General features: G+C 46.4%; 1 protein-coding gene across 1 annotated transcript; it reads right to left on the bottom strand.

The window, feature by feature from the left end:
* Positions 1-235: 235 nt before the first annotated feature.
* On the bottom strand, positions 236-15,353 carry trib1 (tribbles pseudokinase 1). The gene is made up of 3 exons (XM_080735851.1): positions 14,541-15,353; positions 12,460-12,752; positions 236-3,544 (listed from the first exon to the last, which is right to left on the bottom strand). Exons 1-3 carry the CDS (start codon positions 14,874-14,876, stop codon positions 3,058-3,060), a joined length of 1,116 nt encoding a protein of 371 aa, XP_080591977.1. The 5' UTR covers positions 14,877-15,353; the 3' UTR covers positions 236-3,057.
* Between the last annotated feature and the right edge of the window lie 1,227 nt (positions 15,354-16,580).

The following is a 16,580-nucleotide window of genomic DNA, read 5'->3' on the forward strand; positions in this document are numbered from 1 at the left end:
TTCCCATCACAGAGATGAAATTGAAAGCGCTGAGGAAAACGGGGAAGTGTTTTTTCTTCTCATTCCCCCCCTTTGCCCTCGCAGCAAAGAGCCGCCTGGATAAGACTCCTTCAAAGGAATGCAGCGTTTGTGTGTGTGAGAGAGAGATGGACAAAGGTAATAACAAGGCTGGGAGAAAAAACAACAACAACCCATTTGAATAATAAAAATGTGATTTCTTTCCTTTTTATTCAGCGTCTCCACACATATATCAAATATACATATTTACAAGTTTTTGTACAACGAATATATCTTTTTTTATGTGTAACCTATTGTGGACTTTTAGCCCCGAGGTTGTGTCACAAATACATAATTCACAGTGCAATATGAACTTTGTGCACTCATGTCAGTTTTATGTACACACACACACGCACGCACACACACACACAAAAACACATGCACGCACACGTGCATGACTCACTCTACACATATGAACCACAGACATAAAAGGAAATCCATTCAAATTGCTTCGCACACAGTAAAATCCTCAGCATTCATTAATTCATTTGCAACTCCGGAAGCGTACAAGTGGGACCAAATGTACCTGCACGCGCCCAGAGTTAAATTAATGCTCATGATTTTATAGCGCAGTGATTGATTGTCCAGACCTGGCACAGTGGAACCAATTAAAGATTGTCTGGATAGTACAAAGACCCTCCCTATCCGGACCCAGCAGGCAGACCCAGAGTCGATGCTCAAAGTACCATAATTGGAATTTAATTGGCCTTCTATCTGACCCAGATTTTTGAATGCACAGTGCTTCTGCAGATGCACCGGGTTTAATAATAATAGTAATAATGCCCCCTTTTCATTGAAAGCACCTTTCATAGCACGGAATCGGCGGCTAATGGACCCCCCCCCCCCATAGGCAGGCTCGCAGCCCTGCGTCACCAAAATGCTGAATCTGCCTGTCACGACTCACAACGCAACAGAACTGCTATTCAGGACACTGGTGCGATGGCATCGCCGAGTCACAGATACTCTGCGCCACAAAGCTGCAGGTTTCAATGGCAAACGGAGTGGGAGCGGGGAGGGTAAGAGGGGGATTCTGTAGCATTAAGGAGGAGAGAGTGGATTTTAGGAGCCGAGGACGGGATTATTCTCCCGTTTGAGTCAGTGCTGAGTCATCGACAGACAAACCATCAACAACATCAAATGCCTGGGACCGGTTCAGAGTCACTCCGTTTACAAAACACAACCGAACGCCTCGTTCAGGCAAACAGAACGCTCTGACGGAGCGCCCTGACAGGAAACAAAGCTCACCCAATGTACGCCACCTTACGAATAACACAAATGCACAGTGTCAGACTGATGTTTCTCAGGGTTTGAACTCCTACTGCTTATCCAGACCAATATACTTATCCGTACAGTACAACTAATAGTTGTCTACTGGCTCAACAAGCGCCTAATTTCACAACATTTGTTATTTTGATCATTTTTGACAATACAATGTTGTGCCCTGAATAGGAACGCCAGGTTGAAAGTGGTTAAACCCTGTTTTCACTGTCCTTCGGGTGGTTTTAGTTCAACTCTTCCTTCAGCTCCAAAAATGATCTGTCAGAACAGCGATAATTCAATACATAAATCCTTTCTGTAGCTGCAAGGGGCTAATACTTCCAAAGCAATTTGACAACTCGTTTGCTACATCATACATCATACCTGGGGAGAGTTAGTGGTATGGGACACAGTGCCATTCATCACAAGTTCACAACCCAACACTGTGGAAAAGGTCAGATGCATGTCATAATGTCCCACACTCCTGGGAGAGAAGTCAATCCACCTCAGAGAATTATCTTTGGTTGCAACCTTTTAGGAAATATTTCAGCTACTCTTGGCTGCTCAGAGTAAAGCAAGGGGTTATTTTAAGGGTAAGGGTTCCATAAAAGGTGAGAAAAAGGGGGTATTGCTTGATTGCTCTCCCCCTCCCCCCCTTTTCCGAGGGGTTTGAATGGCAGTCTGGCCACATAAATGACATTTCTTAGATACTAAATAGGCAATATGATGTCGGCAATTTTTCCCTGTCTGTCAAACATTTAGACAGTGTAGCTTTAAACCACTGTGTGTTTGTGTGTGTGTCTGTGTGTGTGTGTGTGTGTGTGTGTGTGTGTGTGTTACGAGCTAGCCTCACAGTGATCTGGTGCCGCCCTTCTCGTGTCTACTCTTCCCCCTCGCTGAGAATTTAGCGCTTTTGCAGCAGGAAGCGCTTGCCTCCTTATTAGCTTCCCGCAGCGCGCTGCGCTGTGTGTGACCCTTGAACCCCTTCCTCCCCTCCCTGGCTCACCCCTGCGCTTGCCGCCGGGGCCCGTCGCGAGACATCAGGCTTGTGTTGGGTCTCGCTGCGGTGGGCCTGTGAGTCAGCCAGCGGCGCCTCCAGCCTATTCGCTCGGTGCGAGTAGATGAGCGCGTCTTTCTTCCCGCCTGTCTCTTTACTAGCTAGCTCTCTCTATACCGTGTCCTCGAGGCAAGGACAGGCGTTAGTAACTACTCCCAACACTGCTGGTGCTTTCCTTTGTGACACCTCATTTTGTACCCTGGCGGAGGAAGGTTTCGTGGATCGTTTTCTGGCAAAAATGTCTTTCTGTTTTCGTAGCACCAAGTGATTTTTTTTCAGACACGTATAGGAACACACAATGAACAGTCATTGTGAACAATGCCCTTAGCACGTAACACGGATGCCACGACACAAATACAGTACGTTGAATAGTAAGCTAGTGGGTGTGCGGATATACGACAGTACACAAACACAGTCCTAAAAAGTGCCAATGTATAAAACAGTACAAAAGAAAAAACTAAAAGAAACTATGAGTTCCTCATGGCAACGTTAGTCTTTTTTTCTTCCTCTGTTCTCTGTTTTCTTTAGTTTTTTGTATGACTGCATTGGCTCTCAACGCACGGTCCGGTTACGGGTCCATTTTGGTTTCCATTTGTACCGCCGGTGGTCCCCCGGACCCCGACGTTGAGAACGAGTGTATTACTGGTTCAACCTCGACCAATCGGGAGCCGCGAGCGGCGAGTCGGTCAGCAGAACAGATCGTCCTCCTCTTCCACGTCGAAGGAGGGAACAGTCTGCTCCGCCGAGCTCACTTCCTGCTCCGCCTCCCGCGCCGCTCCCGCCTGACCCGCCGCCGCCGCAGCCTGGCGGAACCACGGGTGGGCGAGGAGCTCGCCGGCGGTCAGTCTCTCGGCGGGCTCCTTGCGCAGGAGGCTCTGCAGCAGGCAGCGGGCGCCCGGCGAGAGCCCCTCGGGCAGGCAGCACTGGCCCCGGCGGATCTTGGAGAAGAGCGTGGCCGGGTCGGGGTCGTGGAACGGGTAGCGGCCCACCAGCATGGTGTACAGCATGACGCCCAGGCTCCACACGTCGGCCATCTTGCCGGAGTACGGCGCCGAGCCGCTGAGGATCTCGGGGCTGACGTAGGCGGGGCAGCCGTGCGTGTCGGACATGGCGTCGTCGGCGGGGTCGGCCAGGACGTGGCAGTCCTCCACGCCCTCCAGTCTCACCTGGGTCCTGCAGGGGAACACAGGAGGAAGACATTTTTAGAATCGGGTCAAAAATAAGACTTGAACAAAAATATTCACGATTTTCCAAAAAATAGCAGATCTACAAGCTCGTAAGCTTGTATATCTGCTATTTTTTTATAGTTAAAGCATAAAATAATGGTTAAAGAAATAATGCGTAATAATGGGTCCTGCAGGGAACAGAGGAGGAGGAGACGGTTAACACTTGACATCTTCTCCAAAACAGCGATTCTCAACATGTGAGCCGCGAGGGTATTGGAAGGGGCCTCCAAATAAGTGGGAAATAACTGAGATTTTTATGATGACATAACATTGATATTTAAAACATAGTAGTATAGTTGATACTAATAATTAAGTTAATAACATGTTACATCCATTGATCCAAGCCAATTGATTGATCATTAGCAATCCAGCAAAGGTAGAGAATCACTGACTCACTTCTGACCAAAACATTTTGGCTGTAGCTTAATGCAGCGGTTCATGTGTCACAAATCTCCAAAGTAATGTTTATTTGGCCGCAGACCCCCCCTCCCGAAAGGATTTTTTGCCAGGGACCCCCATGCAAGATTTGTGTTGGTAAATGTTTCAAACATGGGCCTGTCCCAAAATGTTCACATATATTTCAAGATGGGAGGTCTTCAGGAATTGTGCATTAACAAGAAGAACAAATAAAAAATCACACCCGTGTGAACTGAGCGGTGGTTTACCCACCTCATAGATCCTGTGTACCGATTTTTGTGACATTTGAAGAAAATATGTAGGAAAAGGAGCAAAAAGTGTGTTTTGGAGAAAATTCAAGATGGCGGAAAATCTATCATGGCGCAAATGGGCGTGGCCTATATGGGGAGATGCGTCTTGACCCAAGGAATCCAGGGAAAAAAGAATTTTAACTCTGATCTACGGTTCAAGAGTTACGGGGCAAAACGTAAAGTGGGCCGTTATAGCGCCACCATGAGGCCGAGTGATGTAATTATTTTTCGATTCATTCTTAAAATCATTATGAATCTCCTCTCCGAGGTTTGAAACTGTAGCTCCTATGGTTTACGAGAGAAAAATACTTGAAAGTGATTTCTTGCAGTGTCCCATTATAAGTCAATGGGGACAATTAAGCGTCGTTTTTTGCCGATTACGTCGGCATGGTAAGGCGGATCGGAACGAAAGGTAATAGCACACCATTCCCGGCCGAGCCGCACATTTTGATGTATATATTGCGCGAGTGGCGTAAATGGTGCAGCACTAGTTACGCGCCGAAGTTTAGGCTACATACAGACACGGACGGAGACAGACCCACACACACGGCCACGTATAGGAGCGTTGTGACCACCGCTCAAAAATGTGACCTGTGTGTTCTCGTAAGAGGAAAGGTATTCAAAGCCCAAAGCGCATCCCTCAATGGCGTAAGCACTCTGAGTGTGTGTGTGTCGCGAGTGTGTGATTTGTATGTGCGCGCTCGTGCGCCTATTTCTGACAGCGATTATGTGCACCACTGTCAAACATGTCAGAGGGATGTTATGGTGAAGTCAGCAGTTGCATCATGGAAAATTCAGCATTCTCTAGCCTCAAGCTCCACACGCGCACAGTCGCACACACATGCTCGCGCGTGCACACCCACACAAAGAAAGAGAGAGGAGTTGGACAGTCATTCCCCAATTCCTGCACCTAATTAAACAATCACTATAATTACGATTCCTGGACGTGGAAATTAAAGATTGCAACTTATTTTTCAATGAGCCCCAGTTTGATATGCATTAGGCTAAAGACCCCCATTTGATGCAATGTTTTGTTCTCTGTCTGCGACCCAAATCTATGTAGTTCTTCTGTGTTCATATAACTATGAGAGTGTATGGAACGGGTCAATTAGCCATAAGAGTCCTAACCCCTGAAACCACCCCGGAACAAACACACACACGTTCACACACGCACACAGAAAGTGTCACGTGAACTCATTAGCCTTAACGAATGAGGGCCAAGACGAATTAGCCTAGCCGCCTGCTAGCAACTTTCTCCTGACTTCCTGAGAGACTTCCTGGCACACTCGCACATAAACATAGGCATGAATCTACACCCACGCAAACACAGCCCTCACTGTGCTATATTTAGCCATGTTAACGGCAGGACACACACAACCGGCCCGGGGTGGAAAGTAACTAAGTACATTTACTCAAGTACTGTACTTTTTCATTTTCATTTCATTGTTGTACTTTTTACTTCCTAAAGTATACTTTGTTGCCTATACTTTTGTACTTTTAGTCAAGTAAAGGTTTGAATACAGGTAAGTACTTTTATATTGTAGTAAAGCTGCGACAAAACAAAGAGTACTTCTTCCTGTCTGTGCTAATGCAGAAGCAGCTATGAAATCCTTCATGGCTGCATAGCATACATTCATTTATTCATTTAATTTTAGTTCATAATTTAATTAAGAGGATGAAACCCTTTTGAGATGCCGATGCACCCCCTTCCCCCCATCTCGTTTTCAAAAGGGTCCTTGAGACTGTCACAGTTGCTGTGGAGCATGAGTTAATTGCCCGAAAATACATTATGCACATTCCCGTAAGTCCTTAGCCTAGTGACAGAAGGCCCGCACGCTCCCTTACGCGCACACGCGTGCACACACACGCACGCGCGCACGCACACAGCAGCACACACACTAGGAGATAATAGTTTCATCACACATTGTTCGGTTGAGGACACTTTCAGACATGTTACACACTCGTCAGATGATAACACACACGCGTGTTTTGCCCGCACGCGTGCACGAGTAACGCTGTGATGCAGGGTAAGAAAGAAACAGGTACGATTGATGGATGGATGGATGAATGCAGAGAGGGAGAGAGAGAGAGAGAGAGAGAGAGAGAGAGAGAGAGAGAAAGGCAAAGAAACAGAATGGAGAGAGTTGAAGGGGTGGAGAGAATGAGTCATCCTTCTGTTGAAAGTACACATCTTCTCTCCTCCTTCCCTCCTATCTGACACTCTCTCTCTCTCTCTCTCTCTCTCTCTCTCAGCTATCTGCACCTGGGTCCCACACACTCACGGCGCCAGCCATCCCATAATTACCCTCAAAACGGCTGTTGCCACATCAGTGTGACGCATGGGGAGGCAGGGCCGGCAGCAACCCTCTTGCATGTTTCACAGTGCTAGTCACTGGCTTTCAGGTTCTACTGTGTGTGTGTGTGTGTGTGTGTGTGTGTGTGTGCGTGCGTGCGTGCGTGCGTGCGTGCGTGCGTGTGTGCGAGGAGATAGCATTTATCGTATTGTTATGGCTTTCTCCGTGTGTGGCTCGCCCCGGCACATTGTTTTCTCTCTACGTGAGGCCTATTGCGTCCTGGCATTGTCGGGGATTGAAAAACAGACTGATTGCAGATCTTCGAGGGCACTGGGCACATGTTGTCGTCGTGCACCCGAAAACAACCGATCTACAAGCTCACGGCTTCTACTCGCCGATCTACAGTAAGGCTGTCGTGAGCTTGTAGATCGGCTGTTCTCGATGTTTCAAGAGAGAGGTGGAAATAAATCTCACCGCCAAAGAATGAATAGCATCATCATCCATTCAATGAATGGGGTGATGCGGGTGTTCTGCACATTCATAGCCGTAATGAATGTAAACACATTTGGTGACCTCAGTGTGTGGGCATGCCGTTGCAGCCGGTCATAATTCACAGAACAGCCAGGGCACAATATAATGTAGTTTAGATAGCAGATAGAGTAGACACACAACGCCTCAAGGCGTTGTGAGCATGTAGATCGGCTATTTTCTCAATTTCTGCCTCTAATATTTGACAATTTGGCCAATGTTTAAATTGTCATTTTAGAGTTATTAAAAAGTCCTTAAATTGTCAAAATGTGCAGATACCCTCTATACACTTAAACGTTATGTTGGTTTGTTTACTGTTGATTGAGAAAACAATGTTGCACATTAAGTTAATCATCTGGGGACCCTTCAAAATAATTTGGGGACCCACCCTGGGGGTCCCGACCCACAGGTTGAGAACCACTGGATTAATACATACAGGGCACTGGGGAGTGGGGACATGCAATCACACCTGGACCGTTTCACATGGTCGGCAACAGTAGCTTTTGAAGAGGCATCTCTGCTTCACTTAATGGAGACAGGAAATATAGGGAGGGGGCGGGACGACGTCACGTATCACAGGTCACAAGGCCTCATCGTCACAGTGGTCGAGAGGCGAGGATTCTTTTTAAGCACAGCGGGAGGCTCGGCGATGCTAATGGGAATGATAATGCCGTTTAGCTCCTCAAAGCGCAAAGAGACATCATTGTCAGAATAACACAGATCTCCCCACGCCACCTCGTCACTGCGGGTCAAGTGAGCAGGCCGCCGCTGGCGTTGCAATGTCAACTCCCACTCAGCATCACTTTGAAAGTCTGAGCAAAACACAAGACCGTCCAAACAAACTGCATGCCTGTTCGCTGTGTATGTATACACACACACACACACACACACACACACACACACACACACACACACACACACACACACACACACACACACACACACACACACGTTTGTATTACGGTACTTCACTTGTGAGGACAGCAACGTTTTAGAACAGTGTTTTATGAATATCATCTTCGTTTTCTTTAGTTTTTTTTTTGGGGGGGGGGGGTTACTTTTAACCATAATAAGGCTGAAACTATTCGATCTACAAACTCATAATGTATTATTCTACCTCTGAGAGCTTGCAGATCTGCTATTTTTGGTACACGACACCGGCTTGCAACTAAGTATAATAGCTCCAACCCCTAAACATAACCTCTAAATGCCTAATCTTAACCCCAACCTGAATATTTTGCTAAATGTAAGCCAAACTCTACCAATCTTTTTGAAACCATTGCTCCAGCAAAGAGGCAAGAAGACTGTCCTCACAATTCACAATGTTTAATATTTCTCAAATTCTACTATGCTTGGGGGGACATTTGACCCTCACAAGTATCGTAATACAAGTACACACACACACACACACACACACACACACACACACACACGCACACACACACACACACACACACACACACACACACACACACACACACACACACACACACACACACACACACAGACAAAGCAGCCCTACACATAGATTAGCCATCCTCCCACGCGAATGCCTGCCCTCGTCCGTACACAAGCCGTGAGTCATGGCGAAGCGGCCGTATAGGTATCAGGGGGGACCAGTTCTCAGGCGGAGGATGTCTGCCCTCATTCATCCAGCGTGACCCCGTGACCCCGGAGGTCAAGGGTGGAGAATGTTCGTGTTGAGGCTCCGAGGTGGGAGGGAGGGGGAGGGTGGGGGGATGCGGGACGGGTCAGCGTTTACAGGAAAGGGGATTGACGCAAGGGGCAAAGAGGTGACAAATAGTTTTGTAAGCAGTGGTTTGTGTGTGTGTGTGCGTGCGTTTTTCAGTTTCACACAAGCGTGTGTGTGTGTGTGTGTGTGTGTGTGTGTGTGTGTGTGTGCGCACGTGTGCGTGTGTGTGTGTGTGTGTGTGTGTGTGTGTGTGAGAGAGTCTAGAGAGAGATAACATTCAACTCGGAGGCTTGGAGGATCTGCATCTGCAGGCTGGGATCTGAACCTCATGAATAAATGATGACTAATAAACATATTTTAAGATCCAGACACTGTAGAGGAGAGGGAATGAATGTCTCATTCAGATGCCTAGACAAGCATTCTCTCTGCCAGACTGACACCCACTGGACTGGCACACACACAACACACGCTCACAGAGATACATGGAGATACATACAGACGTTAAGAGACAGAGAAGGCACCGAGAGCGCGATGCATCGTGAGGTTTTGGAGCCGCTATTTACTTTGTATTTGACCGCATGCTACAGGTGGTCTGGCTACTATATCAGCCCTTCTTCATATATATCAGCAAAAATGTATTTATCAGGTTGGGTTTTAAAAGAAGGTGCCTCTGTCCATGTCCATGTACAGTATGTAAACAGGTCCCTGTTGTTGCAGCTGTCACCGTGTCACCGAGTCGTTACGCAGTCGTGTCCTCAGCCACTGAAGCACGTTCAACTCGCCAAGAGCTTTAACGGTGAGCGAATGACGCACAATAAATCAAGCTGCGCCGCCGTTCAAAAGGCAGCGACGTCAGCCCGCACCTACAAGACTTAAACGGAAGCAGGGGGACTTGTTCCCATTGTGTACGGATGTGTTTTATGAGGAGCTGACAGAGGATAAGTGACAGACAGCGGCACGACCAGCTGTTGGTCCTCTGTAAAGCAGATGACTGATTAGACCAGGGGTTCTCTGAGCACAAGACCCAAATGTTACATTTGGAGTATCACCCGATACCCCACATTTTAGGCCTAGAATTATTGAATGCTTTAACCAGTGAAAAATAGCAGTTATACAAGCTCACAGCGCGGCACCGACTTGAAAAAGTCGTGAAAATGTGTGCAAATCTTTGATGTGTTTTCAAAGCGAACGTTTGTAAATCAAATTTTGCTTCTGGGGGGTCCCTGGAACTAAATATTTTGAGATGCAGGTCCGTGGCCAAACAAATATCATTTTGGGGGTCCTTCACATGAAAAGGTTTGAGAACCACTGACATAGTAGTCTCTCAAGAACAGACTAACTGAGCTCCAGCTAAGTGAAAGTAAGCAATTTACCCCGAGTGAGAGGACATTATGCTCTCATAATGTCCGCAGTGAGGGTGTTATCGGACGAGGCGCAGCCGAGTCCGATAACATCCTCACTCAGGACATTATGAGAGCATAATGTCCGACCCCGAGTGGTAAATAGCTTTTCTACCACTTTTTCCCGTATACATGAAAGAAAACACATAGTTGTAACTTGCAAGGATCTTAAGTTACAATCATTATTGCCTATAAAACTTCCGCGAGACAGCAGATAGTTCCACAAACAACATCTTCTACTCACCAACAGATGGCGCCAACTCCATACTAATCCATGCGTCTAGCTTACATCTAAGCTAACGTCAGTTAGAAGTACCGTTCCGGCCGTAAATAGAGGCTGTTCGCTTCCAGAAAGGCATAGGTTCAGAGAAAAGGGGCTTTAAAGTTGGCGGATTGCATTGGATCCAAATAAATCGGCGACTATAGCATGCACGTTAGTAAACATAGGACCGTTGCCACCGTCATTTGTTGGTTGGGGGAAAGGTGTTCCGACTACCTCCTGAAGTCCCCGGATGTACACTGAGGCGCATTGATCTCGGACAAGTCCCCACACAACTTTGCGGCAGTTGTCCTCTCATAACCTCCGGAATTTAGCCAATCAGAATCCAGTATTTGAACACGTGACTCGAAAAAGTGGTAGAAAGGACCTTTTCGTTGACGATGGCTGGCCAGATTGCTGACATAGAAACACAGGGTTTTTCAAAAAATCTCAGAAGGATTCAAAAGACACTTATAGAATCGGGTCCAAATTCAAGTCTTCACGATTTTTCAAAAAATAGCAGATCTACGAGCTCGCAGCACGGCACTCGTGCCGCACTGTGAGCTTGTATATCTGCTATTTTTCACTGGTTAAAACATTCAATAATTCTAGGCCTAAATGGGTTAACAACTTGATGCAACTTGTAAGCTTGTAAATACTGTATGCTATTTTCACTATTCCTTAAATGTATATATTTTTTTTACATTTATGTAATTTCTTAGATTTGTTTTTTTCTTAAGTGGTCAGATGTGTGGGGCTGCAAACGCTTGATATCTAAATTTGCTGATCCAGAAAAAGGTTGACGTATATACGACACATGACTCCACAATGTCCACATTTGGTTTCAGCCCAACTCCACCACCGTTCCCTTTGGCCCTTGCCGTGGATTTCTACAGTAGTAAAAACAACCTAGTATGATTTTGGCAGTGCTGTGCATAGCTGAGATGCAAATATGCCAAACACCAATTTACATCATCATCTTACGTCATCCAGGAAACAACACAGGGAAGTGAAACGGCTTGGTGGAACCACCTGAATTCCAACCTAACCTGCGTGGGAAACCAAACAACCACAGTGCTCACCGGAAAGGGGAATCCCCCTGGGCCTGAGGAGGTATTATGTCTGATTTCTAGTTAGTTGCTAGTTGCTGGATATAGCAGGTCAACAAGCTGCGACACGTTGTGAGCTTGTAGATCGGCTATTTTGGTTGCGCAACAATGTAGAAATCAAGCCTTACAGGCTTCTAGGCTTCAGGCAGAGTTGCTCTGCTACACTGAAACAAGCTTCAAAATGCAACTGGGTTTGATTCTATGATTAATCTGAAGTTATGTATGACAAATGCGTTAATCAACAATTGACCTTCTTGACCTTTGATCACCGCATTGCGCCATACAGTATGTCAGAGGTTTCACAGCCTTAGGATTTGACTGTGATAAACTGTATTGCGTTATTGCCAACAGAGTGCCATAGATACTGTAGGATAGAGGTTGAAGTGTGTATGTTTCATATTGCATGTTGCCTTTGTTATTGATCCGCTTGCAAAACCAATTTCCCTATGGAGCAATAGTTGAGCCACGAAGTGATTGCACAATTCTTCTAATGAGTCTGTGTGTCTGTCTGCGTGTGTGTGTATGTCAAGACATAAAGTTACAAAGTACTATGTGCACAATGTGCAATCTACAGTGGAGATGTTTAGATCAGACTTGAAGTTGACCTATTTTTATTCATATTCTTTTTGTTTTTTACTTTTCTTTTTAATAATGTATTAGTAGGTAAAGCTCTACTCTTACCTATAGCCAGCTTTCCTGTTTTTTCCATGCTTAGAGATGCTTCTTGACGCCTGAATTTTCCCAAGATCATCAATAAAGGTCCGTCACTGTCTGCCTGTCTGTCTGTATCCATCCCCCTGACAAATTCCCCCATGTTGTGCTAAAACAGTCTAGAGACCAACAGTGTAAGGAAGTCATAAATAATATATCACCTTTTCTCATCGGAGAAGACAAACTTGCGCAGCTTGAGGTCGCCCAGCACCACGCCCCCCTGGTGGCAGTGAGCCACCGCCGTCGCCACCTGCTGGAAGAGCCTGGCGGCGCGATCCTCGTCCAGGCGGCGGCAGCCCTTCACCAGGGTGTGCATGTCGCCAAAGTCTTTGTCCAGGAACACGTAGGCCTTGCGTTCCCCAAGGACGATGTCCCTGACACCAGCCACGTTGTCGTGGGCCGCCAGGACGCCGTAGGCTCGGATCTTCTCCTGGTAGACGCCCATGTCAAAGACCTTGGGGGGGAGAAGAGATGGGGACATTGTGAGGAAGGACACAGCGAGACAGGAGAGAGGCCATAGAGCAGCGATTCCCCACCTGTGGGCCTTGGCTGCACAGTGGCGGGCAGAGAGGACGTGGCAAATGGGCCCCAAAATAATTGTCTTAACACTAAGATTGTATTGACAATATAACATGAATGTAAACAGACCTAGATACAGTATAATTCATAAAAAGATAATTAAAAATCAATGTGATACCACTATATATTTACTTCCACTGACACAAGCAAGAACACGATCCATTGATAGACCATAGGGGATGAGGTTCAATGAGATACCATTGGTGGGGTGGGGGAGTGTGGGGGATGTCACAGTATATGCCTGTCAATTTGACTGAAAGCCAGGGATCAATTCTACATCAACATACATGTTTACTGCTTCGCAGCTGCAAACGGGAAATTATTTTAACGCATAAAACATTATTTTAAAACAATCTGTATGGTGGAGTATATAATATAACTGACATCTGCAGTAATTGGAGGTTAATGGTCTCCCATCTCGGGCATTGAGACATTTTTAGACCCTGGTCTGGTGTCAAGAATAGGCAATCTACTGGTAAACAAAGTAGCACTGGCTGAAATGCACAAGCACAATATAGGCCTAGGCTACCCCCCTGCCCTGGCCAAGCAGGGTTTCCATCCCGAGCACAGCAATTTGCTCACATTGGAATTTCCTGAAAGTCACAGACCTCTAAAATGAAACTGGAAGGCGAGTCACTACTTTATTTAATCTTCAAAAATACACATGCAGCAGCAGCAGTCAGCCAGCGGCCTGTCGTGCAAAACAAATGACTTTTGGATAGCATTCCAGGGTGCTGCCAGGCCAGCCTGCCTGCCAGAGTGCCACTATTATCATCATCACAGGGCAACCAATCGGAAACGGATCTCTAGATCAGATAGGGCCCATGGGCTGCCAGGCACTCAAAGCAAGCAAACAAACAGAGAGTGCACTGCACTCCCCTCTCTCCTCCTCATTCAGTATGTTATGCCTGCGTGTTTCTATTGTCACGGCGTGCCTTGTGGCGTATTGCGGTGACGTGTATGCAAATGAGCGGCGTTGACAGGCAAAGGGAGGAGTGAAGTCATGAGCTCACTCACTCAGAAGGTAGGCTAACTGACTGACTGTACTACTAGAGAAGGTGGAACCTGCCTGGTGCGTGCCGGTGGTGAGGCAGGCTGCTGGTATTTCCATAAAGCACTGCTTCTTGGGGCTATACAAGAGTGCGATCTGCGATTGCAACATCAAGCATCCTTCTCATAAGCTCGCACACAGCCTTGTTACAGCAAATCCTTTACGTTTATTTATCCGTTTGTAACTCGGGTGCGTGCACATGTTGTTACATGTGCATGCGCTCAGAGTTATATTGATTGATTGATTGATTGATTGATTGTGATTTACTAATACTTTATTACAAGTCTGCATAGGAAAAGGTACAGGACAGTAGGCCTACTAGTTCAATGATATAAGGTCAATTAAAAGGATATAGACCACAAGAAAGCTTTTGGGCTTGTTTAAAAATTGAGGTCCTTTTTTAATGTAAACGCTGATGTGATGGCATGCATGCCAGACCTGGTGTTGAGCAACACCGCAGCAGCAGCACACCATTCATTCAGAGATCATTGCACAACACACGCACACACACACACACACACGCACACGCACACGCACACACACACACACACACACACACACACACACACACACACACACACACAGTCAACGCGGGTCGTGGCGCTTGCATACCTTGCAGACTAGCTCATCTCCCGTGTCGGTGTTGAGCGCGCTGAACATGCCCTCGCGGTCGGCCAGAGGCAGGAGCAGAAACGGCCCGATCCTGGACGGTCCCTGTGGGTGGTGGGTCATCTCCGCCGCCGGGGGGCTGCGAGCCACCGGGGACCCGAGGAGGAGACCCCCAACCCCCGCCGGCGTGTCCCCGCCGGAGGGGTCCGCCGCGCTCAGCCTGGCGCATTTGGCCACCGGCTGATCGTCCGAGTCCAGCCGCTTGTGGGCGACTCTCCCCCGGGTGCGAGCGCACGGTGTCACCGCCGGGCTGCCCGTCCACTGCAAGTTCATCATCATAACCCGACGCAACGATTCACCTAGCAACTGTAACGGGAGAGAAAACAAACTAAAAGCAAAGCAACGCCGACTTGTTTTCGGATGTGTCCGATCGTCTTAACTAGAATAACCCGAGAATAACCATCACGTTTCTATGCGCGGCTCCGGATGGTAGAAAGTGCAAACTTCTCCAGACCAACTCAGCGATGCCAGTCCTGATGAGGAATGAAGCCTTGTTGTAAATAATCCCGGTAAAAAATAAAATGTTGTTTTGTTTGTTATCTTCTTTCTTTCAAGAGGTGAAGGGATTCCAATTTCCAACCCGGGTCTTCTTCTTGGAGACAGATGCAAAGGGAGCGCAGCGCGCTAGACTTGGTGAGAAATTCCTTCTCCCTTCAGACCCCGAGCTGAGCGAGAAGAGACCGTCTGGCTCTCTCCCTCTCTCTCTCTCTCTTTCTCTCTGACTGTGTGTGTCTCTCTCTCCACACACAGACACACATGCGGTTGTAGAGAGAGAGAGTGCTCTGGTGTTTCTCTATTCCTGATCCCAGACGCACAGCGCGGAGCTGGAACTCCGCCCGCTCCAGTCCAGCCTCTTCTGTGTGCGACACGGCGATTGAGCAATCCACTAGACTGACTGTGATGAAATAGCCTATTAGACCTTATAGGCAGCGAGCATATAGGCTACACACAGACACAGTACACACGTCCCTGGCGTATCTATATATAATCAGTGGTGGAAAAAAATACTCAAATGTTTTACTTAAGTAAAACTATCAATGCTGCAATGTAGAAATAGCCTACAATGGTGGTACGGTTATGCAGTAATGCTAAAGGGTTAAAGCCCCGAGGGCTTGTTTGTTTCCCTTGTGGTATTCAATTTATTGAGACATTTAAAGACAATAATATTGTCCAATAATATACAAGACATCATCAACAGTAGCAAAAAATACTTGTGTATGTACTAAACAGAAAGACAATTTGTGTGTTTAGAAGACTTTTCTAGGACTAGTTACAAATTGCAGACAGGTGCTCTTTTATTGCAGGTTTGAAGTCCTTATTATATTATATTATATATATATATATATATATATATATATATATATATATATATATATATATATATATATTATATTTATGATGTAAGTTAACTTACAAATGGGTTAAGGCCAGGTCAGGTCCAAATTTACAAGAAAATGCAGGTGATGTGAATAAGGGAAATAAGCGAATAAGGTGCGGGTCCATTTAGTTACATGTGTAGACTGTGCTCTGTCTCGGAGGAAGGGTCTATTATAGAGATTTCTTCTGTGATACTATAAGAAACCATGGGAATAAGGGAATAAGGTCTCTTAGCGAAGCATAGGCCTACATGTGTTTTAGATGACGATCTCCAACATTCTTTGAGAAGGCCTTTCTCTGCCATTCTGTGCCATATTCAGCTCAGCCATTCAAAATCGATTGTTATAACTTTATAACAACAGTAGGCCCTATGTGATTTTAAGGTTTTGGCTCTGAAAACGTTAGACCTAAAGGATGAAGTCACAAATGATTTTACTATACTGTGTCCTATAAGAAATCAGACCATAAGGGAATACAGTCTCATATCAAAGCATAGCCTACGCATGTTAGACAGTGATCAATCAATCAACATTCTTTGAGAAGGCCTTTGGCGTATTGAGCTCAGTTATACCTTAACAACCATATGTGAATGTAAAGTGTTTGCTC

Source organism: Nannobrachium achirus (assembly GCF_963921795.1).
Source record: "Nannobrachium achirus genome assembly, chromosome: 10".
Taxonomy (NCBI): Eukaryota; Metazoa; Chordata; class Actinopteri; order Myctophiformes; family Myctophidae; genus Nannobrachium; species Nannobrachium achirus.